This window comes from Apium graveolens, chromosome 8 (genome assembly GCF_009905375.1).
Source record: "Apium graveolens cultivar Ventura chromosome 8, ASM990537v1, whole genome shotgun sequence".
NCBI lineage: Eukaryota > Viridiplantae > Streptophyta > Magnoliopsida > Apiales > Apiaceae > Apium > Apium graveolens.
In genome coordinates this window covers 15,361,720-15,388,644 of record NC_133654.1, presented here as the reverse complement: position 1 = coordinate 15,388,644, position 26,925 = coordinate 15,361,720, and the positions used below count along the sequence as shown (strand labels likewise).

The window sequence follows — 26,925 nt, the reverse complement described above, 5'->3', positions numbered from 1 at the left end:
AAGGATAGTTTGATGTTGTAATAAGACACGGTACTCGATCTAAAATAAAAAAATCTAATTTTTTAATGATTTAAACAAAAAATAAATAAATATGCTAAATTGAATATAATACTAAATGGTTTTTTTACGATTCAAACAAAAACAAGTAGTTATCCTAAGCTGAATATAATAATTAATAAAAAAAATCGTAAATGTCAGAAACCACATCAAGACATCCGGCCAGAGGAAAATTAGACCAGTTAGCTGAAAGATAATGTTAGAGTATGCAGAAAATAAGGAATGAATTTGACAAATGGAAGCCTTACTTGAACTAACCCTCAACCTACTACTGCGCTATAACTCAAGAAAAGAAAAGGAAGTGACTTAACTCATAGAACCCACGGGCGCGGAATAAATAATACAAACTAGTTATTATTTTCCGCCTAATATATCTATTAGGTCTAAAACATCAATATAACTTTAAAATTAATATTAATATATTTATAAATAATACATGGGCAATTGTCCTTCGAAACCACAAGATATATGTTGCTCATACATGTTACGATTTGCTTGCTGCACAATCTGACGCACATAGCAACATTAGGTGTACTTTTTGTATCCTAACATGATGTAATGAGCATTTCATTAGTGACCTGGGTACTATTTTCTCGTTCTGCTTGTTCAAACACTAGTAGTTAATGCTCTCGGCTCTATCAAGTATTTGTAACTCTCTATATATTGTCACTGTTTTAAAACACGAGTGATAACTTACTTTCAGACTGAAACATATTAGTGCCGGTCTTCTAAAACAGTGACAATATATAGAGATACATAATCCACCGGGCATTTTCTGAAACTGTACTAATCCATATTAGTGAAATACTACTATAACATTGAGAGTGTCAAAATTGGTCTTGAGATAGGTAGTTTAAAAAAATTCAGTCTCTGATGCAGATAAAACAATACTAGAATTACATTCGCCTTTCAAATCGCTCTCAAGGGAGTGCATTAGAAGAAATCAAAGTACAAAACCATTCTTTAATAAGCTTTCTGCTTTAGCATACAAAATCAAAAGTTTTTAACCATGCAGCGCCGTCCACCTTAACTAAGAATGGGAAATATACGAGCAACGTGCACCAAGGGGATGCTATCCGCAGTGTTCTTTTTCAGCTCTGGGTGGTTGAACTCATTAGAAGGTAAGACAATGAGTTGACTCTTGTCAATACCTTTCTCAAGGATCCAACCAGAAGTTGCCGCCTGATGCTCAATAAATTTGTCCAGAGCTAAGCCTTCAATGTTGATTGCCTGCAACATGCCCCATATTCATCAGTACTTTGACATGCAACAGAATTATCCGTTGGAAAATTAGTTTAAGAGTTCTATAAGATTGAGAAGGATATTTTGGCTACAGTTTTGATTGGAGAACTTTCTATTTATAAATATCAAATGCTTTAGGATAATTCACCATTATCAATTGTTCAGACTAATGTTGGTTAAGGGTGTAAATGTACTAGTTATAAAGAACATGACCTTTGTGCCGATCTTTTATCTAAAATTTCAATGTTTCTCCAATTTGGAAACAATCATAAAGTACATACATGCCATAAGTAATACAAAACAGGTCACTTAACCAAAAAAAAAATGAGACGGGTCAGATACCGAACCAAGCAAAGCATACCTCAGCAAGTATAGTTCTTGGAATCTTTCGGTAAGTCAGGGACAACACATGAATAGCATATTCTTGAATTGCTTGTTCAAAACCTGCATTACATATCATTAACCCATATTCTTAAATGTTTTAATATGAACAAACAAGTATACACTACAGTCGGTGGAAAATAAAAGAGCCAGCTTAAAAATTAACAAATGGAAAAAAAGGCCTATATATATTTTGTATATATAGAGTTCTGCTTTCTGGAGAGGGGGAGGGGTATAGATTCACGAATGCAATTACACTAGTTGGAAAGCTACAGCTATGTATTTCATTTTACCGGGCACAACTTCGACTATCTGGCGGTTCTTGGCTGCCTCATCCCAGAATTGACGAAATCTTGCAGTCTGCAAGTGAAGTGCGTAAATATCAGGACAGCGAGTAATAATATGCCAAACAAATGAGCTTTATGAATCGACCCACCATCAGCAGCATATGCGATTAAGGAAGAACTTGAACTCACCTCCAGATAGTGCGAGAGAACAATCAGAGTTTTGAACTGATCCTCCATTTGCTGATAAATACAAACAAGAAAACAGGATCGATGTTGAAATATAGAAATTTTTAAAGTTGAGGCTGCAATAAATTTACATTTTAATAACTTTCTCTTCTGTTAATGAAATTTGAATTTTAGATATGCTTTAGTGAAGGTCACAATCCACACACTTTTAATTTAATATGTGCCTTGAAAATTCCTGGAGATGGTGACTTTTCTGCCAGTAGTTCAACCAAGCATGTCTTCATTATTTGGCATCATTTCTTATTTTCCTACATTAATTGCGAATGAACTAATGACGACTGACAACCTAAGAAAATGATACAAACACTGTTTCTGTAGTTTATAATCCTCATTGGGTGCTAATTCAAGAGTAACAATAATATTTTAGTGCTCCATCAATAAAATAAGTAGACTGGCCCTGACAAGAAACATCGCAGTGATCTTTTCAGCCTAAAATACCCTTTACACAACTGCATAGACCTAAACAGTGCTCTATTTAATAATAAGAATTAGAAAGATTTATAGTAGATACCACTCTTTCTGGAATCAAAAAGAGGCAAAGGCTGAAATCTGGGGCCGGCATTGCCATGAGAGCCTGCTCAGGAAAAAAGATAATGAGTATCGGCGGCATACTACTAAATCAATTAAAAAACTGAAAGATGTTAGCATTAAGAAGTATCAAGACCTTGATCAAAATGCGGGCAACAATTTGAGTGCTCATCCTGTCTGGTTCGAACTGGATTATCAAGAACATAAATTTGATAAATGCATCACTATAATAGAGTAGATACAAAGTTGTAATGTTTATGAGAAAATTATCACAAAGTTCTATATTATTTTAAATTTTAATTACCATCATTTCAAGCTAAACATTAATAAAGGAATTCTAAACAATTAAAGGAATATGCTATAGTACTAAAACAACAATCTTTGGAAGATACATATACATACATATATATATATTCATATATAGGCTACTGTTCAAGAGAGAACTCTCTTAAAAAGGGAACCAAGAGAACTTTCTTGAAAACAAGTGTAAATGTTTACCATCATTTCAAGCTAAACATTAATAAAGGAATTCTAAACAATTAAAGGAATATGCTATAGTACTAAAACAACAATCTTTGGAAGATACATATACATACATATATATATATTCATATATATAGGCTACTGTTCAAGAGAGAACTCTCTTAAAAAGGGAACCAAGAGAACTTTCTTGAAAACAAGTGTAAATGTTTTTTTTATTTTCATAGTGCTTCTATTAAATTAATTACAAACAACAATTTATTTGAAAATTTAAAAAAAAAATCATGAAAAAAAGTTTTGAATCTATTTTTGAATCTCATAATGTTTAAGAATCCGTTCTTTAATCTCATAAATGTGATTCAAATATTGATTTTAAAAATTATGCAATGACTATTATAATGTTAATAAATAATTATTTCTTAAAATAAATTTAGAATCTCGTATTAAATCTAAGGTTCCCTCGTTCCCCTTTTAGAGGGTTCTCTCTAGAACCTTACTCATATATATATATGGGGGGGGTGCGAGTGGGTGTCTGTGTTGGCATAAAAAAACTCTGCACAATTAAAATAAAATAAATAAATATATGTACTAACAGAAAATTAAAATGTATCGTACTACAATTACAGCTGAAAATATGCAACAGAAGTTAATATGGCTACCTCGTATCACATGTATACCATAGATGACGAAAATGAAGATTGATCACACATATATTTAACAGCAAAAGAAGCCAGCCCTACCTGATAAAGGCGAAGGAGGCACAGATTGGCATCCAAACTGTATGTCTGTGACGATACCTGATATCCATTATCAAAAAATACTGTTATTATAGAATTGTACAACAACATCAAACAATCACTTTATATAGCAAAGAGCTCAAATTTCAAATCCAGAAAAGAAAAAAAAAACTTTCATAAAAGGCATAGTAGGAGGCAACTGTGAAATGAAATAGACAAAACTGCACTATACCTAATTCTCTGTTCCACAATAGAATTTCACTTGCCTGTTTTTTTCACATTTTTTATCCTGTGCATTGCACTCTGAAGTTCCATTTAATTATTATGCTTGTAAATTATATAATGTAGTATTTAGTACCTCCGTATACTACAACAAAATTAATATCAATGCTAATCAGATCTTCCTTTATTGTTTATTAACTTAAAGTAATAATCCGAAATAATTAGACCATAGATGTTGAGCGCTTAGAAAGCATAATAAACTATTCTTTGCCTCTTTGGCGACTTTATATATACAAGTTAACAGTTCTATTCAACATATTCTCACAAATTATAATAATCCTTAAGGATATCCAAGTTCACAACTAGATGTAATTGATAATCAAAACCTAGTAAAGACTCATACTCTGGTCTAATTTCACAACTATATTGCTTACTTAATTTTACATGAACATTCCTTACTTGCTTTTACTGAGACACATTTAGATCCAACTATTTCTTATCTTGCACATTGATTTTATATAAATTTCACATTCTTCTCATAATTAGCTTCGATACAGGTCTATTCCCAACTTAATCCGAACATGAAATGAAACAATCAATCCATTGCAAATTGACAATAACCATATCTCTTATTAAATAAAAGATATCAGATAATCAAATGGCACTTCCATGAATTCACAATTTCTTAACAGCACTAACATAACATATATCTAATTAATTAACAATTACGACAAAATTATGCAACAAACATATATACACACATAGAGATAGAGAGGAGAGGAGAGATATAGAGAGGGGAGAGATAGAGAGGAGAGAGAGGGCGGGGGGATAGAGAGGGGGGAGAGAGAGAGAGAGGGAGGGAGAGAGAGAGAGAGGGAGGGAGAGAGAGAGAGAGAGAGAGAGAGAGAGAGAGAGAGAGAGAGGAATGCCTGTTCGTTGACATAGTTTTCGAGATCAGGAAGAATATCAGGATTGTAAGGATTGACAGCGACGAGCTGCTCCACTGTGTACGCCATCGATGATTCCTGTGTAGGTGTTATCTCTCTCCCCATCTCTCTCTCTTTGTGTATAGATAGCAGCGAATTGAAGATGAATTTATTTGAGTTTGTGCAGAGCTCAGAGATAATACAGAACAAGTTAGCACGGCTAGGGCAAACTGAATTGTTGTCTGCTGTGTGTATTGTTTGTATGTATACAATAATGAAATTTATTCTTTGGTTAATAGCGTTAATAGGCAAACTCAAAAAAGTTGCATTTACATAACTCAAAAAATTAAACCTCGCATTTAGGTCACTACCTTTAACATCCCTGACATAATAAAAACTGAACTTGCAATTTACAAAACTGAACTTAACCCCAACTTGCATTTACATTACTAAATTAATAAAAACTTGTAATTAGGGTTACTGAATAAAAATAAACTTGCAAATGGGAAATAAATAAAAATAAACTTGCAAAATTTCTCAAACTCTTTCCTTTCTCCGCCTCTCTTCTCTCCCAATCTCTCTAACGCCATATTTGGGAATTAGTTGTTAGTTGTAATTTTGAAGTAGCTGTTTTAACTAGCTGATTGGGTAAGTTGTGTTGAATAACTGTTTCAATTTAGTTGTTTTGAAGAAAGTGTTTGGTAGATAGATGTTTGAATTAGCTGTTTGGTACTTAATTACACACATGTCAATCATCTCTCCAAGGACCTTTTTCAAAATTAGCTTATTGGGATCAAAAAGCCATTTTAATCAGCTAACTACCGGCACCAATATTATCTTTTTCATTTGGTCAAACATCTAATTTAATACAATAAGATAATTTTATCTCAAAAAACTAACTTACAAACATGGCCTAAATTTAACCGTGAATATTATAATATAATATCTAAAACACGATTTTCATTTTTATGATTTTTGATAAATACAAATTTGATTTCAATTGTTATTTTTAATATTAAAAACTAAATTATTAATTTAATTGAGTAAATAAATGTATATAAATGAAAATATGTGTTATTTTATAATTTTTTGACTTTGATTACCGAATTGCAAGTTGACCATCAGTTCAATAATTTAATTGCAACTTTTTTACAGTTCAGTTAGTTAATTGCAAGTTTATATTGGTTCACTTAGTCGAGTGCAAACTTTTTGAATTCAATAACTCAGTTGCAAGTTTTGGGTCAATGATTATGTTTTAGCCTATTACCCCTTGATTAATATGAGAACTTTTTTTAAACAATATTTTTTCAAGGGAAATGTTATTTTTAGAGCTCTTTCTTTACTTCCCGAGTAAAAAGAGGCTGAACTGACAAAACTACCCCATGTATACACATCAACAGGCCTGAAAAAAATCAACGGAAGGTTCATTTGGTATTTTCACAAACTTTTGCTCTGAAAATAAAAATGAGCTCTGAAAATAATATTTTCCTTTTTTTAATTTATCGTAGCCTATTTATTTTTTCAAAAATACATAAACACATAAACACCCAAGTAACGTGAGCACAGTTGAATATCTAAAGTGATTAACAGTTTATCTTTTATCGTCTCAAGTCCTGGGTTCGATCTTTGTTCAATCCTAAAATTTATTAAGAACAAATATTTGTTCGGGATTGCATTTATTTCAAAATGTTTAAAAACTATCTTTAAAGTTGATATGCTTTTTGAGCCTCTTATTCTTTTATCATGTATAACAATATTGTTTAACATGGATAACAATAACATCATTCCGAATGAATTTACCGTAAATTAGATAAACATTAATAAACACGTTCGGTACTTGCAAAAAAAGTTCTAACAATTTGATTTTGTATTTTTAATCACTTGTACTAGTACAAATTAGTAAATCTAATTATTATAGAAATACTTTTAAATATCTAGTTGGTCACTAAAATCAACTTAATGTATCAAGTTGGTCACTAAAATGAAAATGGTATCAAGTTAGGGGTCACTAGACTCGATTGTACAGTGCGTTAGATAGTTTGACGTTTTTAGACGAATATTGCTGACTTGGTAAATGTTTTATTTACGTGGCTCACATATGTTATCGTAACTATAGTTAATTAAATTCTAGTTTCCACATGGGTTCATATATCGGGTGTGTGTAAATTGGGGGAAGTTAAACCCTAATTCTGAAAGCAAATACTGCGGTATATCAATTATTCAAATACATATCAATTATTAATGTATATATATGTGTGTGTGTCTATATATGATATAGCGGTTATTTATCATAAGTCATGTATATCATTTATCAGTTGCAATTTATACGATAATGTTTTGTTCTTTTCAATTATACGGGATGTCGACAAGAGTTAATATTTATATACATCATCATGGTGATTTGAATATTCAAAAACCGAGCAACAGGTATGGGAAGATGGATACTATCAATCTTGACACAGATGAGTTCTCGTTTTGTGATTTGGAGGACCTTAGTAAGGAATTTGAATATGATTCTTCTGCTCTTGTTTACTTTAAAACAAATGGTCATGATTTTAGTGATGGTATTAAATTTATATATGATGATGAGTCTGTTAGAGAAGTAGTTGATGTGTCGATACCCTACGGTAAGATAGATCTCTGTATAGACCATTATTTTGACTTTGCTTCTCAATTAGTTAATATGAATATGATATATATAATAGTGGTGGAAGTGATAGCGATAATGATATAGAGTACTTTAGTGAAACTGAATCAAATGATGACAATTGTTCTAGTCTGGTTGATAGTGATGAAGAACTGAATGAATGTAGGCAATCATAGAAGTTATTTGAGGAGAAATTGGCTAACAAGAAATTTAGAGATGTTGGCAGTTATAAGTCTAGTTTTGAGAGTAATGAACTGAGATCAATTGATTCATCATCTGAAGATGAGATTAAAAGGAAAGGGTTTATAGGAGATAGTTTGGTTAAGAATAAAAAAAATAGAAAGTGAAAAGCTTTTTAAAGAAGGATATACAGAGAGGGAAGTATAAAGTTCAAAGTAGGTTTGAAGTTTTTGTCTATGGATGAATTTAGATTCACTGTTAGACAATATGGTTTAAACGAAAGAAGAGTCGTCTACTTTGCAAATAATGATTCTCAGATATGTAAAGTCATATTTGAAGAAGGGTGCCCATTTTATACGTGGTGCAGCAGAATGAAAAATTCCGAGAATGTTCAAATTAAGACCTTGGTAGATAATCACTGTTGCACGAAGCCTTGTACGAACAAGCATGTTACAGTTAAGTACTTGACTGGAAAGTACGGTAACGCCCCCAAATCTGGGGTCAGAGGATTTGGTCGTCACTATGAAACCTCAATCCAAATTAACATGTTTAATCAATAAATAAATGACATCAGAAGATATTTATCATCTATGACCCCAATCTAATCCAAGATCTTTTAAGGTTACAGTTCTAGAAACAAGAAATTCAAATTCCAAAAATAAATTTTTCACTTTCTTTTTCTTTTAAAACTATTTTCAACAAATTCCAATTCAATACTAACCCGCTAGTATAACTTCGAAAAGAAGTATGTTAGGCCCAACTATAAAATACACAATTATAATATAATATAATATAAACAACTTTATACAATAAAACTTACACTAGTCCGCAAACCCTGGACCAACCACCTTCCAAAAGCTTCTTCTTTGCTTCCTCGAATTACGCGGCTAAACAGCGCAAGTTAATCCTCACTGGAGGTTAAATTTGAAAACAGGCAAGTTTGAGCAAAAGAAATGCTCAGCAAGATCATTGTAATATATATATGGTTGTTTTGATACAAAACTGACATCTGCATCAGAGCTGAACATTTAAAAAAAATCATAATTGCTGAATCAGAAAATTTAGTTAAGGAATCCCATAATTGATTCCTCCTCAGTATACAAAATCCTTTTTTTGGTATTTTTGAGCGAAAGGCTTCAGCAATACTTTGAATCTTGATGAGATTAAAACTCGTAAAATCGTGTTTACGGAAATATCGTAAACAACAATAACAAGAAGCAATGATTATAGATTGAATCATAGACTTTATTCAAAACCGAACTCTTGATATTAATACTCATGTTGTTGTCATATCAAATTAGATATCAATATGAATTTTGATACTCACAACATCTCATACTGAAGTCAACATTATTCATCTATACTAATACCATCTTTGATATTTGACAACAACCTAAATATCCACATCAAGCAGAAACTGAATCAAAACGGCATTTTACCTTTTATCTAGAACAGAAACAGTTGATAAATCATTTATTCTATGAATATCAAAAATGATATGATAATTTAGATTGGGATCATTCTCCGGCGGACGTACTATCACATGTTGATCAGCCCGTGTGATAGCACTGGTTAATGATTCATAGAAACATGTCCCCAAAATACGAGTACTCAAATAAAAAGGCAATATACCTGCTTGTGGCAAAAATTGTGTCATAATATTTCATATGACACTTATAAATAGCCCTCCGCTGGACCGTCCGCCCCGGTCACTTACGCAATTATGATCTAATCTTAAAACCTTTTATTGAAAAGGGGCCATAATAATTGACACCCAAAATAATTTTATTCCCCCATTTACTTAGGTAGGAATATTTGCAACCAAATCATTTTTCTCAAAATCCAAAATATTTATAAATCCAGTAATTTGATAAGTAAAATCACTTAGCTATTCTGAACATAGAATAACAGAATAGTACTTGCATAAAAAGAAATATTTAATTCAGCGATATGTAAAACATTTATCTATTCCGAACTGATAATAGGGAAAACAATACTTGCATAAGAAGATTTGAAATAAATATCACTTGAACAATAAGTGATGATAGAGATACTTGCCTTTGGTTTTTTAGCAGTTAGTCACACTCATAGAAACACAATTATCTCAGTCTATCATCTCAAGGCATCACCGTTTTTTACTTCGCTAAATCTCTGATCTGCTGCTCATGCAGTGCTGCAACCCAATATTCCATACTATTCAACTCTAGTCTCCATCCATTCCATTTGGTCCTGATCGATCTGAATGATCTGCATCTATAATTAAAAGATACAACTTTAATCGTCTAAACGATAATTACTCGACGAACTACGCGTCAAAACCCTATCGTCTACCCATACGATAGCCCGCACATAATTATAACAGTCAAATGAGGATTCTTGACCCACGAACGCACGTAATTCACATAGCACGTAAACACATAACTCACGTATCACATAATTCATATCACATATGACTCGGTTCGTCAAAAGGTTCGACTCGGTACGTTTAAAACTGAAATCGGGTTAAAAATATGATTTATCGATCAAAAATTGACTAGGAATGATTCGTAAAACAAGCGACCTTTCGAAACAAAAGAATTTGTGTCTCGAAAGTATTTTTAATGAAAGCGGAATATTTTTCTGAGTCTATACGCGTTCGTTTCGTATCAAACGGACGAACGGTTTATCTATTACGAATAAAATAAGAATAATTAGGAATAAATCAATTAATAATAATATTAATTGATTTTTAAATACCAAAATATAATTTTTAAAAGTTTAAAAATAATTTTTAGGATTTATTTGAATTAATTATAAATAATTTATCTTTATTTAACTAATTATAAATAAAATTAATTGATTAATTGAATTAATCAATTAATTAAATTCATAAATAATTAACTAAAAATAAATCATAAATAATTAAATCAAATTGATTTTTTATAAAAAATAATAAAAGAAAATAATTTTAGGAATTTAAAATAATTAAGAAAATAATTTTTAGAATTTAAAAATAATAAATAAATGATTTTTTGGAAATCAAATAAATGATTTTTAAAACTAAAATTGAATTTCTAAATTAAAAATAAAAAGAAAATTCCAAAAATACTTCTTATAATAGATTTTCAGAAAGAGGGGGATCAAACCCGGGTTGGTTTTGGACCCAATTAGGTCACCAAGAACCCAGGCGGGTTGGGGAAGAACACCACCGGAGTTCCGGTTTTCCCAGAATCCGCCTGATGACTCACCAACTCCGGCCGAGTTCCGGTTGTTCCCCGGGAGTTAAAAAGTCGGGCTTTTACGAGTTTTCTTCCCTCGAATCAATACGACACAAACCCAGCAGCCCAGAACGCACAACAACAACAACCAACGCTGCAACTCTGAACTCCAGCCAAAAGCCATTAAAGCCGGCGGTTTCTTCGAGTTTTCCGGCGAAAAACTCGTTTCCCGTCAATCCTAAACCAAACTTCGCGAAACATGACTCAAATTTAAGCTAGCAAACCCAGAAATCTATTGCCATGATCCGAACATACGAACAATTCGCAAACAACTCACAAAATCGAATCAAAAAAACTATAAAAACCAAGAACTCGGTTTTAGTTAAATCCTAATCAAAATTAACGAAATTATATACCAAATCGATCCTTAGGATCCCAGAAACATTAATCAGTTAACAAAAACATCAAACAATCACTTAAAATTCAAAAGGGAATTCTCAAGAACAAGAATACCCAAAATTCGATTTTGCAATATACTTCACCTTAGATTCTGAAATTGGTATGGATGGATAGAACTTGAAATAAGGATTAATTTGATATGCATAACGTCCGATTTGGTTTCCAGAATCAATCAAAACAATGATCAAAGTCGGAGAAAGAAATTTCACCCCAAAAATTGTTCACGAATTTCTGAAATTTTTATAAGAAAATTGAATAAAATAAATAATTTGTTGGTATTTATATTTTTACAGAAATTATACTCCAAAAAATTAAGGGTATTTTTATCCCCTAATTATAATAATTAGATCCAAAAATAATAATAACGGGGAAAAATTTTAAAACGATAAAATACAAAATTAATGTCAAAATTTCCCAAAAATTGTGAATAATTTAAAAATGCAGAAATACTGGGTATTTGAAATACTAAATTTTTTATTAAAATAAAAACACAGATTTTGTGGGGTTTGACGTCCCGGTGGGGTCCCAATCCGTTGATTTTTGAAAAACAAAAATGATACTTAAATTAACAGAAAACCCCGAAAACACATAAAATACATTCAACACACATAAAACGAGTAACGCAAGTAAACACGCGTCCAAATTACGGACCGATTCATATAGATGCAATTTAAACAAGTAACGAGTATCCCATTGGATCATATCGGATCCGAAAATACATTACTTAGCCGCTAAGTAACTATAAAACGATACAATTTAATATCAGATTTGGATACTTATCAAAACCAGGCTTCTTACAAAACACTTTATACGAAAATAATATAATAATATCCCGCCTTTCGATAATACGAGTTTTGCTGTTTTATCAAAACGATTTTCGTATCGAAAATTTTGCGCCGGGACACGTACGGGTCAAACCGTAATCCAGATTGAAAAAGTTAAAACACAGAAAATGCTCAGAATAATCAAATTAGGTTAGGAATGAGTTTTCCGAAGAGTTCTGGATTGTAAAAACGCAAAAACGGTTGAAATTGGACGATTCCCGGCTTTACAAAATAGTTTTTGTAATTATTCAGAAAATAATTAATAAATCCATAAATCATTATAAAATCATATAACAGCCCAAAAATTACCAGAAAATTATCACAATTATCTATATTTTATTCTGGACATATAAACATTAAAATACTCTAAGAATATCACATATAAACATCCAAAACATCTACTCCAATTACCAGATAATTCACTAAAATTCACATAAAAATCACATAGACAATTTCAAATAATAATAATAATAATAATATCTGCAAATTTGGGATATTACAGTGATCAAATAAGAAAAGACCCCAATGGGAAATTGAAGACATGGTTGAGGTTATTAAATAATAAATGGAGATGGAGGTTACACGAATTAAATGTATTAGAGTGAGGAAAGCAGCATTAGATGGGGTTTATGACAGCCTAAAGAACATTATGCTAGAGTGAAAGATTTTGGGAATTATCTTTTGTTAGATGTTTCCACCTTTTGTACACAATGGATATTATCTTCTATGCTATTATGAAATGAACTTTGGTTTAATTTGGAACTTTTATTAAGCCCCTGTTCTTTTTACAACAAATTATTTAGTGCATTATCTATTATTCCTACATAATGACATAATCATTACATTTTTCATCACTTATTTAGTGCATTTCATCATCAATACAACCACCAAAACAACTATTATATAACTAAAATTTTTTACTGTTCATCCAAATTTCTTATTATCATCCTCAATTGCAAGTTTCTTCTCAACCTTCATGTTAAGCTTCTCTTCAACCAAACTCATTTTTTCCTCCAGAAAAATCCTCCTATTATTCAAATGCTCCACAACATCGTTGGTTCTCCCAACAAAGTCTTTATCATACCACTCAAACTGCCATTCTAACCTTTCTCGGGGGCATAACCCTACAAAATTTTCACCAATTTAAAATCACATTTGTGGAATTAATATATCAAGATATTAAAACAATAAAAAAAGAAAATCATACATGTGGTTTATTACATGTCATAAATCTTCTTTCAACATTTTTTAAAGACCAAGACATAAAAATTCTATCAGGTTTCCCACAAAAACAATTTTTCAACTTTGAATCAATTGAAGAACTTGATAAACGGTTGGGATTAGGGTTTCACTACCTGAACATAGTTATATTACTATAGTAATTTTCAGCAAATTGGAAAGAATTTTAAGAAAATTTACATGAACCCTAATTTGCATATATCGGAATGATATATATATATATATATATATATATATATATATATATATATATATATACTATGCTATTATAAGCAGAACACCCTCTATTTGGTAGTTGCTCGGTACAGTTGTTTGGTAGTTGCTCGGTACACTTGTTTGGTACTACAAATAACAACCGTCAGATCTAAAGTCAGAAAAATGAGAACCATTGGATACAATAATAAAATATTATTATATTAATATTTAAACTACTCTCATGGATTCAAGGTTCGAACCCCGTCAACAGCCTATTATATTTAAACTTTTATATTCTTTATTTAAACAATATATTATATTATATTATTTACTTTCAGTCAAGTCTCAAATTATTATAAAACATATATTATTATAATTTATTATATTCTTCGATTTATTTTTCAATTATTGAAAATTATATTTTAAAATATATTATTAAAAATTATCGAATGTTAAAAACAAGGTGACTTAAAATCAAGATACTCGTTAACCTACCACTTACCTGTCATGTAAAAAATTTACACATTAACATTTACCGTCACTGAATACTCAAGATAATTAACAGATGATACGGGTCACCGTCTTCAGCACCAACTTGATATCAATTTCACTTTAATGCCCAACTTAATACATTAAGCTGACTTCAGGACCAACTAAATAATTAACCCATCTAATTATTATAGAAATATTTTTAAGTTGTCATCTAAAGCCTCAAAGTGATAGCTAGAGTTAAAAAACCAAAAGCATAGACTCCAAGACACTGGATGAATATTATTGTGATGATTATTATTGTGAAAACCAAGCATAACAATAACCTCATTGTCAAATTGAGAGCCAAGAGGGTTAAAACTATTGTCAAATGTTAATATTGACAATGAAACAACTGCTATTCTCCAAGAGACTTCATTAGTGGGTGTTCTTACACGATTACTGGCATTTTTAAGCTAGTTGTATGGAGACTTGAACTGACCGAATATTAAACTGGAATTTGCCTACAAATGCAACAGATTCGATATCAAGTTCCATCCCATCCATGTTTTCTTATCGGAAGGAGGTACAAAGTTAAGCTGAAACATCTCCTTGGAAACATGATCTCCGGCTTCACAAAACCCGACCAGCTTGGCGACGATTTCAGCACTTTCTCGTACATGTTGCATGTTAAGCGGATCTGTCCACAACTTGTTTACCAGTTGCAGCCTCCTCTTTTGTTTACCTTCGACTGGGACATCCCATTTAAGGTACAACATTTCTCTTTCTTCGGCACTTAGCTTGGAGCTAACCCTCTTTGCTAGATATTCTCTTTCCTGCTTAAGAGCCCTAATACTGCATTCACATTAAAAAAACCCAATAATAATTACTCACTCTTCCCATTGAAGTTAACAAGTTCCCCTCTCTTAAAACCAAGCAAGTAAAACATATTTTTCTTTTCTAATTTTTCTGCAACTAATGCAACTTCTTATTTGACCAGTAGACAACAAGGATGCTTCCACAATGGTGTAGCCTGTAAAACCTATCAACTTACAGGAAAGAGAGCATCTAATGCACATTGTAAAGTATTACTCTCCACTAATATTGCAAATATTGCAGTTATTATCTCCAATAGACCAGTAAAGATATACGAGACGAGCAGAAATTTTTATGTCTATCAGAATTTAATATAAACGATTGGACTGCAAGGAAAGTCATAATATGCAAAAACTAAAACACCAGTGCAATTCCAAAGAAAGATGGAGTACCTCGATACAACAGAGCCAGCGGCCTCATCACCTAGAAGTGCGGGGCTTGCGTTGCCAAGGGCAGCCAAGTGCTGTTCCAACCATGTCAACCTTCTCAGCTCAACTTCTATATAGATCTGATCAGCAGGGTCTCCTCTAAATAACATGTAGAACTGCGTCCGATGAATGATTGAAACGTGACACAAATGCCACAACATAATAATTTGTTTTCTTTGCTCCTCAAATACCAAGTGCCATGCTAAAGGGGATTGATCTACTGTATCACTCTCATCACTTGCAGCCTCATTTGCCTCCATCTCCAGGACCTGATACCATTTAGTTAATAACTCTGAATATATAGATGAGAAGAGAGAAAATAAAGGGTAGGATGTGTGCAGCCCCTCTCAAGAGAGCTCAAGAGAGGCTGTTTCCTGAAATTGACCCCGGGCGTGTTAGATACGAGAGTCGAACCCATGACCTCTTGGTCATGAATAGGACACCTAAACCACTGGGACAACACGACAAGAAAATTCTAGATGTTTAAACTTTATTTTTAAGGTTAACTGCAAATATAGCAAGCAAATCCCTCTCAAATTAGAAGAAAGTAATCAAGACAGAGAAAAATGCTCAATATGAACTTAGAGTCAAAATAGTTGGTTAGACATAACCTTCATGTATTTTAATGTCATGCTTGTGTCAGCTAATAAAAGCATACTAAATCAGTACATATCTTATCAACTAATCATGATAATATCCACGCATTTATTGGTACAACCCCCCCCCCCCCCCAAAAAAAAAAAAAACAGACACACACTTACGCACAAGAGAGTAGGAGGCCGTAGACCGAAGATAGTGCACAACTAATATTCTGCATACTAAACTCACAGAACTTATATCAAGTAACTATTGGGTGTAAGAGAAGAAACAACTCACTTGGCAAACAAGAAGCTGCTTTTGATATTGTAACTTGGCTACTCGTTCTTTCAATTCAGTAACGTATGCTTTGATGCTCTGTATATTCTCTTCAGCCGCTGTCTTGAACATCTTTTGCAATTTCTTGACATTTACTGAGTTCGATCGGCTAGATGGAGTAGCCTCCCTTGACGATATACGACGAGCACCCTCATGACTCTTACGAGGAGTGACTTTGAGCCTGTGGATTGAATCACTACCACAACTAGATTCATTCCTTTCTGGGGCTCTATTCTCAGTTTCATGTTCCAGTATTTTACGAGAAGAGAGGGAGCACGGAGATCTTATAATATGTGGCATATTAGGAGTATTGCTTAAATTGAACGGTAGGATCTTTTTCTTTTTTGACTGAATTTTGCAGTCTGGAGTCTCCTCGCCACTAGAGAAACACATGACAAGTCTGTCTATGGATTTTTGGACATTCTCGAGTTTCTCTTCTAAAGATGTAATATTGCTTTCTTCAGAATTCAATCTAGTGAGCTCCTCCTTCAGGCTAGCTTTTCCCTTTATCTCCACTTCGAGAGGAACAAAACTAACTGCATGCATGTCTTTTATGTCAGACAGAAGCTTTGCTATGGTTTCAGTAGTCTCTTGACTCCCCACTTTGTTAGATGCAACCTCCTTGTGAAGTAACTCAAGTGCCTGAGTTGCTTCTTCACCGAGCTGCCTCTGCAGCATTTCAAGTTTTCTGATTTCATGGACCAGCATGGATGGATCTGTGGAAGTGACTGACTGCCTCAACATTGACTGCCTGCCTTGTGTCTTTTTAACTAAGGTTTCTGTAAGCTGCCTATTAATAGCTGAATCGTTATCGGTTGTATAAGAAAGGCGCTTGGCCACTTGACAAGAAGGACCACATTCTACCGAACCCTGAATCAACATGGTAAGTGCAGAAAAAAAGTTAAGAGAGAGATAATCAACAAAGTAAGACAAACAATCACAAACAGAAAAGTAGCATATATGCCGGTGCCTGCCCATTCTACACTTCTTATGGAAAAAGAAATTAAGGAGGAAATCATATGTACACTCTAAATCAAATTTATATAGCAGACCTTTTGCTCCTTGTGTGTGCTCCTTTCATGTTCAAGCTGGGATTCCGCGAGATCTCTTTGACGTTTGAGTTCATTCATTTCAATCTCCATCTGCAAATCAGATAATCCTCATGTATTATAAAATCTATATTAGAGCACAGTCTTTTTGCATTAGCTCTGAATTACTCTACCAAACTCAGACAATCAGAGGATATAATAAATAAATATTTACTCTCTCTACATTTAACATTAATAATTGCTTCTACAAACAAAAACCAAGGCGTCAGACTCTGGAGAAGAAAAATACAGGCCGCATATGAGTGATTTATGTATCTACACTCTACAGTAAGATACAACCAAACTTCTACTCTGAAAATCTATAACAAGTGGTGAATACAGGCTGAGTATGAGTGGTTGATGTATCTAAAGTAAGATTAAACCAAATTTCCACTCTGCAAATATACAAGTGGTGGTTTATTGCTAGGGGATAATGTCCAAGCTTCTCGTCACAGATGCATAGATATAACAGTGTGTTTGAGTAATCCACGCTTTCACTCCTATATCTAACATAAGTACCTGCTGGATCTTCCGGTCCTTTTCCATCAGTAAAGACCTTACATGCAAAGTAGTAGGTTCTGGACTTTGCAGCTCTGCATTGAGTCTAGCAACTTCTTTCTGTAAGTGCTTCACTAATTGCTTCTCGGTTACAACCTGTCATCCAATTGATTGACCATAAAAGTGACACATTGGACAATCATAATATACTAGAAAAAATTACTCCACTTGATTATTAGCAATAACAGAAAATGTAGAAAATAATATTGACAAACATGCTTGGCTACATGATATGCACTGATTATGATAAGAACAGACATTATTCCTGTTTCATACCATGTTTACTTGGGCACTGTTTGTAACTTCCTTCGCACTAGTTGCAAATGAGAGTGTATTCCTTGACTGTTCAACATGACTCAAAGCAGGACTCATAGTACAGATTATTGCTGTTCGCGCATTTCCTCCGAGTGAAGATTGCAATATCCTTGTTAGTTTTGAATCTCTGTATGGTATATGTCCACTCCGCTTTCCGCCGCTGAGGTAAGAGTTTGACAAGAAAGAGCAGGTGAATTGACAAAGTAACAATACTCCACTAGAAGGTATGCTTCACCAAGTCTCTTTGACAAAGTACCTTAGCTTCCTAATGACAGTTGTTAGGGTCAGTAAGCTTCGGTTAATGTGACTTCCCTCCTTCAATCTAGTACCGTCTGCATTTGTTTGTGATACACGCTCACTACCAGCAAGATCCACAAGACTCTGCATTACATTACAGTTCTATTTAGAAAACAGAAATTTGAATAAGCAGAATAAATATTGGGTGGTTTTAGGCAGACAACATACCAGACTTGCTAAAAAGGAGTTTACACGCCCTGAATTTTCCCGCAAAGTACTCTCGATGGTCTAAAATAAAAGCAGAATAAGTAATTTAAATGTAACAGTTATGCACTAATATCAACCTCCTTAAATATTTCCAAACATAATATGAATGTTGCAGAGGACATCATCTTCATATGTTGTGCATGAATAAAGCCTAAAATATCTGTATCAATTACAAGGTGAATCTATATCATTTGTTACAGGTATCCTACCTAGATAAACTACCCTCAATGGTCTAAAATAAAAGCAGAATAACTACATATATGCATGCAATCATATGCACTAAAATCAACCTCCTAATATATTGCTGAGCATGATATGAATGTTACACAGGCCATCATGTTTATGTGTTCTACGTGAACAAAGCCCAAAATATTTGTATTAATTACAAGATGAATCCATATCATTTGTTATAGGTTTCCTACCTAGATAATCACTGATGTACAATTTGTCTATATGTATTGATTCATACATAGGCGGCTAAGCGCAAATCCATTTTTTATTTTCAAACTTTTTTCACGAAAGAGATATATAAATATTTTTTATTTGAAAAACAAGTATAAATCACTAGGTGTCTTGACTGAAAAAAGAAAATAAAATTATTGAGTACTGTATCAAGAAGCCTCTTAGTCACAGCAATACCGGTGACCTTTATTATACTCGAGAACATTTGTTTCTTCCAGGTACAGAGTTTGAGGAGAAATGCGTTTAAAGATATAAAAAAGTTGTATGGATTTCGGATGTTATTCCAAAAGAGAATGCTAGGAAAGGTCTGGAGCAACATATAATTTATAATAAGTTGAGTAGTTACCAGCCTAATAATCTGATGTGACCTTGAGCTTTTATCATTTAAAGAAGTCTCACCCACTTGTCTTTGAGCTGCAAATATAAATTAGAAAGTTAAAATGTACAACTTTCCTCAGAGAGAGAGTGTGAGTAGGTGTAAAGATGTACAACGAATCAGATTCTTGTACACTGCTATGGCCTATGCTTATATTGAGAGAGAGAGAGAGAGTAGGTGTAAAGATGTTCGATGAATCAAATTCTTGTAGCTGCTATGGCCTATGCATATATTATAGAACCTATATTATCATAATGAGATGTTAACCTTGTAAGACTGAAATCATATATTACCTTCGCAAATATCAATTAGATGTCGTAAGTGTTCTTCATCAGTAACAACCTCTTCAGTGAGTTTCTCAACAATAGTACCTTTCTGCATTTAAATAAAATATCAAAATAAGTGCTGATACATAACACTATCACCTCTAATTTAAAAGTCAAAATGTATAATACCTCGGGATCATCCAACAGCCGTAGGGATCCAGAATCGCGATTCAATAGATCTACCACAGTTTCATTATAGATCTCCAGAGCGGAAAGTTTAAGAACAAATTCCTTTTCTATAGTCTGTAATGAAAAATTCGTAGAATTCAAAATTTTCTAGAAAAATTAAAACGAACTAAAAGACGGTAGTGAAATTAACTAACTGCTACAACATTCCTACAAGCATTATAACAGAGTATGGTATAATTATGGCTTACATTCTCAATGTGCTCATAGATGTCCTTGACAGCATTCTCAGTTATTCCCCTCATGGTAAATGTCTTACCACTGCTAGTTTGCCCATACGCAAAAATCGTTGCTGCAGAAGAAAGGAGCAGGTATGTAAGAACACTTCTTGTTCTTGGTGACTTATTACGTATTATCCTTAGAAAAAGATTTGAAAAGCAGTGATTGATATGAAATGTGTGTTACAATTGATGCCATTCAGAGCTGAGAGAGCAACATCTCTAGCCCCTTCTTCATAAACCTTCTGAGTCGAGCAAACTGGATCAAAAACTTTATCTGACACAGAAAATTTGATTTAAATATCAAAGTAACAATATACACAAGAACAGCTGAACTATATGTTACTTGCAGAATTAAGATATACCAAATGTATAAGGTCCTGTATGGCGGTCATGATACAGATTACGTGAAACAATCGTCTGGTCATCTTTGCAATCCCAAGCAATAAGATCATAAGCTGCCTGTTCTTTAGAGTTCAACGGCCTCAAACGAACAGTTACAAGTATTTTCTCCTCACTAACTTTAGGGCCACCAGGAGTATTAGAAGGCGCCCTCCTAATCTTCGAAGCTGGTGTGCGTGGTGTACTCGCTGTCATCTTCGCAGAACACCAAAACCCTAAATTTTATTGCAATAAGGCCACTGTTCAACATCAAACAATTATTTTACATCATATCAGTAATCCACTTTTAAAGCATAAACAAGCATACTATAAATTCAACTTCTGTTCACAAACAAGCAGAATTTAGATAATGTCTCAACAACTCAACAATTACGAAAAAATCTCGATATCATCATCAGTACAATGTAATTTCTGTATGTGTGTGTGTATGCATGCATACTGTCATCTTCACAAACTAAACTGAAACCGTAGTTTTTATCACAATAAGCCCACTGTTCAAGCATCAAACAATTAATCAATCAAATAAAATCAGTCATCCACTTAATAGCCATGTAGGTCAACAAGTCAAAATTTCATTTCCGAACAAGTGGAAATCAGAGAAGGTTTCTACAACTCAACGGTGGACAAGTCAACTTCCATCTGGGACCAGTCGGAATTCCGATAAAGTTCCCCCAACTCAAAAACTCACTAATTAATCATAGACGAGTCAACAATCACGATAAATCTCGATAAGCGTCATCAGTACAACATGCGCATGATTAACTGATTAAAAACAAGCAAAGAAGCCAAAACAAGTATATACATAATTCAATAAACATATCTCGAATCAAGTTCAATCAGCAGTTCAATTTCATTATCACATAAACAATCCTAAAAATCAAAACTATATATAAACATAGATAGATATACACGAGCAATTTGTGCAATGCATACAAACTGAACTCTCTCTCTCACTCTCTCTCTCTCACACACAAAATACACACACACTTTCTCTCTCTCTCTCTCTCTCTCTCTCTCTCTCTCTCTTTCTAACTCTCTCTCTCTCCCAAAACACAGACACACACACAACAGATCATGAAAGGGAAATGAAAAACAGCAAAAAAACGAAAAGGGCGAGATTGCTTACAATCGAAATCGAGTTCTTGAAATCAAGAAACGGAGAGATACGGAGTTCGATACACACACATACACATATATATTCAATTCAATTTGTATACATTGTTGAGACAAGCTGTGTGTATTTGTGTTTATGTTAGCAAAGTGGAGAGTATAGAAAAGGGGGAGAAAAAAAAATAGTAACGGCTAAGTTCAATAAATCGATTTCTATAAAATGCACACTCTTTACCTGATTTTTAAGATTTTCAAATCTCAGGAGATGTTTGGCTCTAGATATTAAAAATATTCATGGGTCCCATGTGATCTTTAATTCTTTAGGTTTTTCTTATTAGAGTTAATTGCATTTTACAATCCTTACATTTCATTCAATAACAAAATTATATATTTACTTTCAAAATTACAGTTTGCAACCCCTAATTTTATATATTAAATACAATATGCATCCTTTTGACCATTTTGTTAAAAATATTTATATTATGGAGGGTAAAATTGAAATTCAGCAAAATATTTAAATAATAATTTTTTTAATTAAACTAAAATTTAGAATTTCAAATTATAAAAATAATATTAATGTCAATTATTTTATTACTCAGTATAATTTTTAAAATTTTAAAATATAGATATATTTAGAAACTTTATTATTATATATAAAAACATATATTTTGCTTAATAAATATATTTTAATTATTTAGCATTATGATTAATTTAGAGTATTACTAATAGAAAATAACTATAATTTTTTTCATGTAAAAATGCATTAAAATAAATATTTTAATTCATTTGAAATTTTAGTTATTAATATTAACATCTCAATTTCAATTTTATAACCGTAAGGGTTGCATGTTGTAGTTGATATTGAAAGTTAAGAGTTGCAAACTGTATTTTGCAAAGTAGGTATACTGTTTTGATTTTAAATGAAAGGTGGGGGTTGCAAAGTGCAATTAACTCTTTCTATTAAGTCACGCGTGCTAAAATTTATAATTTTAGTGTATCTTGATTCTTTTTTATAATAATGATGGATGGATGTATTTTTTATCGTAAAGAACCCGCAACCGCTACCCTTCAGATGCGTCATGGGTAAATCCAATGGGCTCACGTGGATGAGTATATCTTGATTACTTCCTTTTTTATAATAATGATGAACGCTTTTATTTACACAAACTCCATTAATCAAATTGGCGTAAAATTATACGCTTTCTCACGTATAATGTGGTAATGGGCAAAAATCGTTAATTCTTTTTATTTCTTTTTGACAATAACAAATCTTTTTAAACAGTTAGGTTTGTAAAATTTACGATTATTGAACAGTTTCAAATTTTTCAAATGAATTTAAAAATAAGTTATGGATTTAAATATTTAAGTTAAAATAAAATATAAAATTATAAACTAGACGTGGACGAAATCTACGATGACGCAAAATAAATCCATGAGGAGGAAATTCTTATCAACGCCCTTGATAATCATAAGCTGCAAAATGATGAGAGTACAAAAAGGGAATGACGACAATGAACAATAGACAAGCAAAGTCTATTGTACAAATCAGATTTGAAGATGGCGGACGTGAAAATTCTGAAAATTACCATCATTTTAGTAAGAAGTCGACGACACACAACTCGAAAGGTTGTTTTTTTGTGAGTATGGGCGTGAGGCTACTTTAGCGACAAACGGTAAGAGGAAAATATCAATTTTATCAAAGACATACATATTTTCATGACATGTCCACATACCGACATTATGAACACCCAAAGATGGTGTCCAACTTCATCAGCTTGACATAATTATATATTGACAAGAAGATCATTACGACGACTGGGTATAAGTTGGTGACATTTTTGGAGGTGTTCAACGGCTCTAACCTGATTCGAACACAACCTTTACACGAAAGGAAACGAAAAACACGACGACAACAATCAAAACACCCACTAATCGTCATGACGATTCCAAAAAACTTGGTTAAGGCCAGCTTGATGATAGGGGACATGACGTGACATCTAAGATAGAGTCTGATTTGATCAATTTTCTGACAAAAAATAATGCACGCCTTCGCTTGGGAACATGACAACATGATGGGTACCAACCCCGATGTGATCACACACAAGTTGAATGACAACCCAAACAACGTACATGTGATCACACACAAGTTGAATGACAACCCAAACAACGTACATGTCAAACAAGAATTGAACATAAATAAATTAATCATTGAAGAAGTAGAAAAGTAGCTCAAAGCGGGAATGTTATATGAACTCTAGACATGATGATTGACATGACGGCTAAACATGAACTGTTAACATGATGATCGACGCAACGACTGGATACGAACTCTTGACATTTCTAGATGCATAAATGGTCATAACTAGATTCGAACTCATCTTCTAAATGAAGAGAAAACAACTTTCATAACGGATTGGGGCATCTATTTCTACTTGGCCATGCCATTTGGCCTAACGAGTTTTGATGCGAGATTTTAATGTCTTGTCAGCAAGATGTTTAAAGCTCAAATTGGAAGTACAACGAGACATCTCCTGAAGATTTGAAAATCGGACACATTTAAGAAAACTATGATGTCTTACTCATTTTGATTGATGATGTCAATTAATAAGAGGCTTACATGTCCAGATTTGACGGCAAACAGTTTCCAAAGAGTTGGATGGTTCTCAATTTAAAAGCATACTACAAGTAATCTCTTTTAATACTTATATGTCAGTTCTTTTTTATTACTTTTGAATAAATCATTAGAAAATTATGCTAGTTGCTATCGATTTCTATCTTTTGTGTTGAATTAAATAAAATATATTTGCTACATGTAATGTCATCATATTACTTCATTCATGAATTTTTTTAGATGTTTGGTTAACGTTTCTCCATGATACATTGATTCTTCGCTAGTGTGGAGTGTGAAATCCGTTACTTTCTTTTGGTATGATATCATTCACGTACTTATATTTTGATATTTCATTTATACATGTTATACACATATCATTATGCCATGTTGATTCTTGTTATTTTGCCCTTCAAAAATATGTATTAGGCTCTTAAATTATCATGAGATAGTGAGACACAAATATTTGTATCTAATATGCATCAATTTCACCTTATATTTACAAGTAGGTGTTGTACAGTCATGACTACGTTATACAATCACAATTTCTTGTCATAACTATTAAATGTTGTCGTATTAATCAATCAATACCTTTTAGCCAAATGTAAGTTAGTTTAGGTGTGTACTAAACAAATTAATTTCCGTTTGAACAAATTTTGTGCTTGTTTTTATTGTTATTGTCATTATTATTTTCGCTTTATGACATATCAAAATGTACGTATTTTACGATCAACGAATGATACTTTTGTCATGAGTAATATGCTTGTGAATATTAATTATTTTATAATAAATTCTTTATGATGTCTTTATACGTAATTATTGCATCAACAATGTCAAGTAGTTAAATAAAATACATGTGAGAAAGTATGAGTCGGATGTGTACGATGTCACCTAAAAGTGACAACCCACGAGCTTACCCAAATTTAGAACTATAGTCTAACATTCATGATGAATGTGAACACAAGACATATGAATGCACAACACTGAGGAGGGAAATTCAAGTACTCGTCAAGAGAGGCTACTTGACAGAGAACATGTCGAGACGCGGGGACGAGTACGACAAGAGGGCGACGACACCTCCTAAACGACTACCCTCACCTTTACGCTAAATGAAGTATTCAACTACAGCAAATAAAAATGGTCATGTTTACTTGGTCATGCCATCTAGGTTAAAGAGTGCATACAAACCATTTCGATGACTTGTTGTGTTAATGAAAACATGAACTCTAGGAACACGGTTGATCATGTCGAACATGTGACTGAAATTCTTGAGTTGACATCTTCAACATCATTCAAAGACGTCCAAATATTGACATGCTGACTAATTTTTTGTAACAAGTTCATTTCAAATTCATTAGATAAGTGCGAACTGTTCCACGATATATTACAACAGAACAAAAGATTCAATTGGATGGAGCAACATGAAGAAGCCTTCACATAATTAAAGCTATACTTGACACCTATGATCTCACAAGCCCTGATGATTTTTTTGGCTGATTTTAATCCAAGTCTTTTGACACAACTGAACAGAAAAGTGAAGCAATACAGGACAACTACAAATGTCAATGGACATGATTGAGACTTGTAAATCGCCACAAGGGGCAAAAAATCATACTTTATTTATTGTGAATTAAAGGAGACGAACAACAAGGCTATGTATGACATACTGAATATTTATTTGACAACTAGAAGAGACTTGTAATTTGGTAACATATAAGTCAATTTTGATCCTTCGCTTAACCTGAATCATATCAACAAATGTGAAGAACAAAAGACGGGAAGATGTTAGCTTACATAAAAGTTTTAAAATTTCTGAAAATTGAGTTTTATATATTCGACATACAACAAGTTCGAAGAGAGTCAAGCATGCAAGTCGACGTGTAGGCTGAAATAGGGAAACTATTAACACATCCAAAATTGTCCAACATTTCAGTCATGGATGTCTTTGAACCAATTATTAGGAGAGATGACACCTTAGAAAAAATCAGGAAAGTTACAACATGGCACCAACATGATAGCTTGAAAATAATAACTGAAAAGATTAGTTAACAAATAACATTCAGCCTATCGACAAAGATGAAATAAGTGTGCTAAAAATGAAATCAGCTACGCATTATTATAAAGATGTTTGGAAACTAAACAAGCTTAATACTATGGCCAATTAACAGAAGATGACAACATTAAGAAACTCGCCCATGTCTTGGACACAATTGATAAATATCGTGACATGACAAAAAT

At 32.7% G+C, this 26,925-nt stretch overlaps 2 protein-coding genes across 3 annotated transcripts; both read right to left on the bottom strand.

Moving 5' to 3' along the window:
• Positions 1–904: 904 nt before the first annotated feature.
• LOC141678212 (eukaryotic translation initiation factor 3 subunit K) lies at positions 905–5,381 on the bottom strand. Its single transcript, XM_074484479.1, has 8 exons — positions 5,110–5,381; positions 3,962–4,018; positions 2,878–2,928; positions 2,725–2,787; positions 2,157–2,207; positions 1,974–2,040; positions 1,661–1,743; positions 905–1,287 (listed from the first exon to the last, which is right to left on the bottom strand). The coding sequence occupies exons 1-8, from the start codon at positions 5,230–5,232 to the stop codon at positions 1,084–1,086; spliced, it is 699 nt and encodes a 232-aa protein (XP_074340580.1). The 5' UTR covers positions 5,233–5,381; the 3' UTR covers positions 905–1,083.
• A 9,231-nt stretch (positions 5,382–14,612) lies between these two features.
• Positions 14,613–22,289, bottom strand: LOC141678056 (kinesin-like protein NACK2). 2 transcript variants are annotated; one of them, XM_074484248.1, is made up of 15 exons: positions 22,096–22,289; positions 20,933–21,184; positions 20,755–20,844; positions 20,541–20,641; positions 20,293–20,406; positions 20,131–20,212; positions 19,808–19,875; positions 18,961–19,020; positions 18,752–18,876; positions 18,457–18,655; positions 18,142–18,276; positions 17,587–17,676; positions 16,496–17,404; positions 15,584–15,888; positions 14,613–15,170 (listed from the first exon to the last, which is right to left on the bottom strand). In XM_074484248.1, the coding sequence occupies exons 2-15, from the start codon at positions 21,162–21,164 to the stop codon at positions 14,840–14,842; spliced, it is 2,841 nt and encodes a 946-aa protein (XP_074340349.1). In that variant the 5' UTR covers positions 21,165–21,184; positions 22,096–22,289; the 3' UTR covers positions 14,613–14,839. The 2 variants fall into 2 exon arrangements, with proteins under 2 accessions (XP_074340349.1, XP_074340348.1); XM_074484247.1 differs by having other exon boundaries at positions 20,933–21,208; positions 22,096–22,288.
• Between the last annotated feature and the right edge of the window lie 4,636 nt (positions 22,290–26,925).

Coding starts and splice junctions, on each gene's coding strand:
- LOC141678056 (XM_074484248.1), bottom strand. CDS start 21,164: ATGACAGCGAGTACACCACGCACACCAGCTTCGAAGATTAGGAGGGCG. Junction 20,642..20,754: donor AGCTCTGAATGGCATCAATT/GTAACACACATT, acceptor TTTCTTCTGCAG/CAACGATTTTTGCGTATGGG. Junction 15,889..16,495: donor AGCAGCTTCTTGTTTGCCAA/GTGAGTTGTTTC, acceptor AAATGGTATCAG/GTCCTGGAGATGGAGGCAAA.
- LOC141678212 (XM_074484479.1), bottom strand. CDS start 5,232: ATGGGGAGAGAGATAACACCTACACAGGAATCATCGATGGCGTACACA. Junction 4,019..5,109: donor AAAACTATGTCAACGAACAG/GCATTCCTCTCT, acceptor AATGGATATCAG/GTATCGTCACAGACATACAG. Junction 2,788..2,877: donor TTGCCCGCATTTTGATCAAG/GTCTTGATACTT, acceptor TTTCCTGAGCAG/GCTCTCATGGCAATGCCGGC.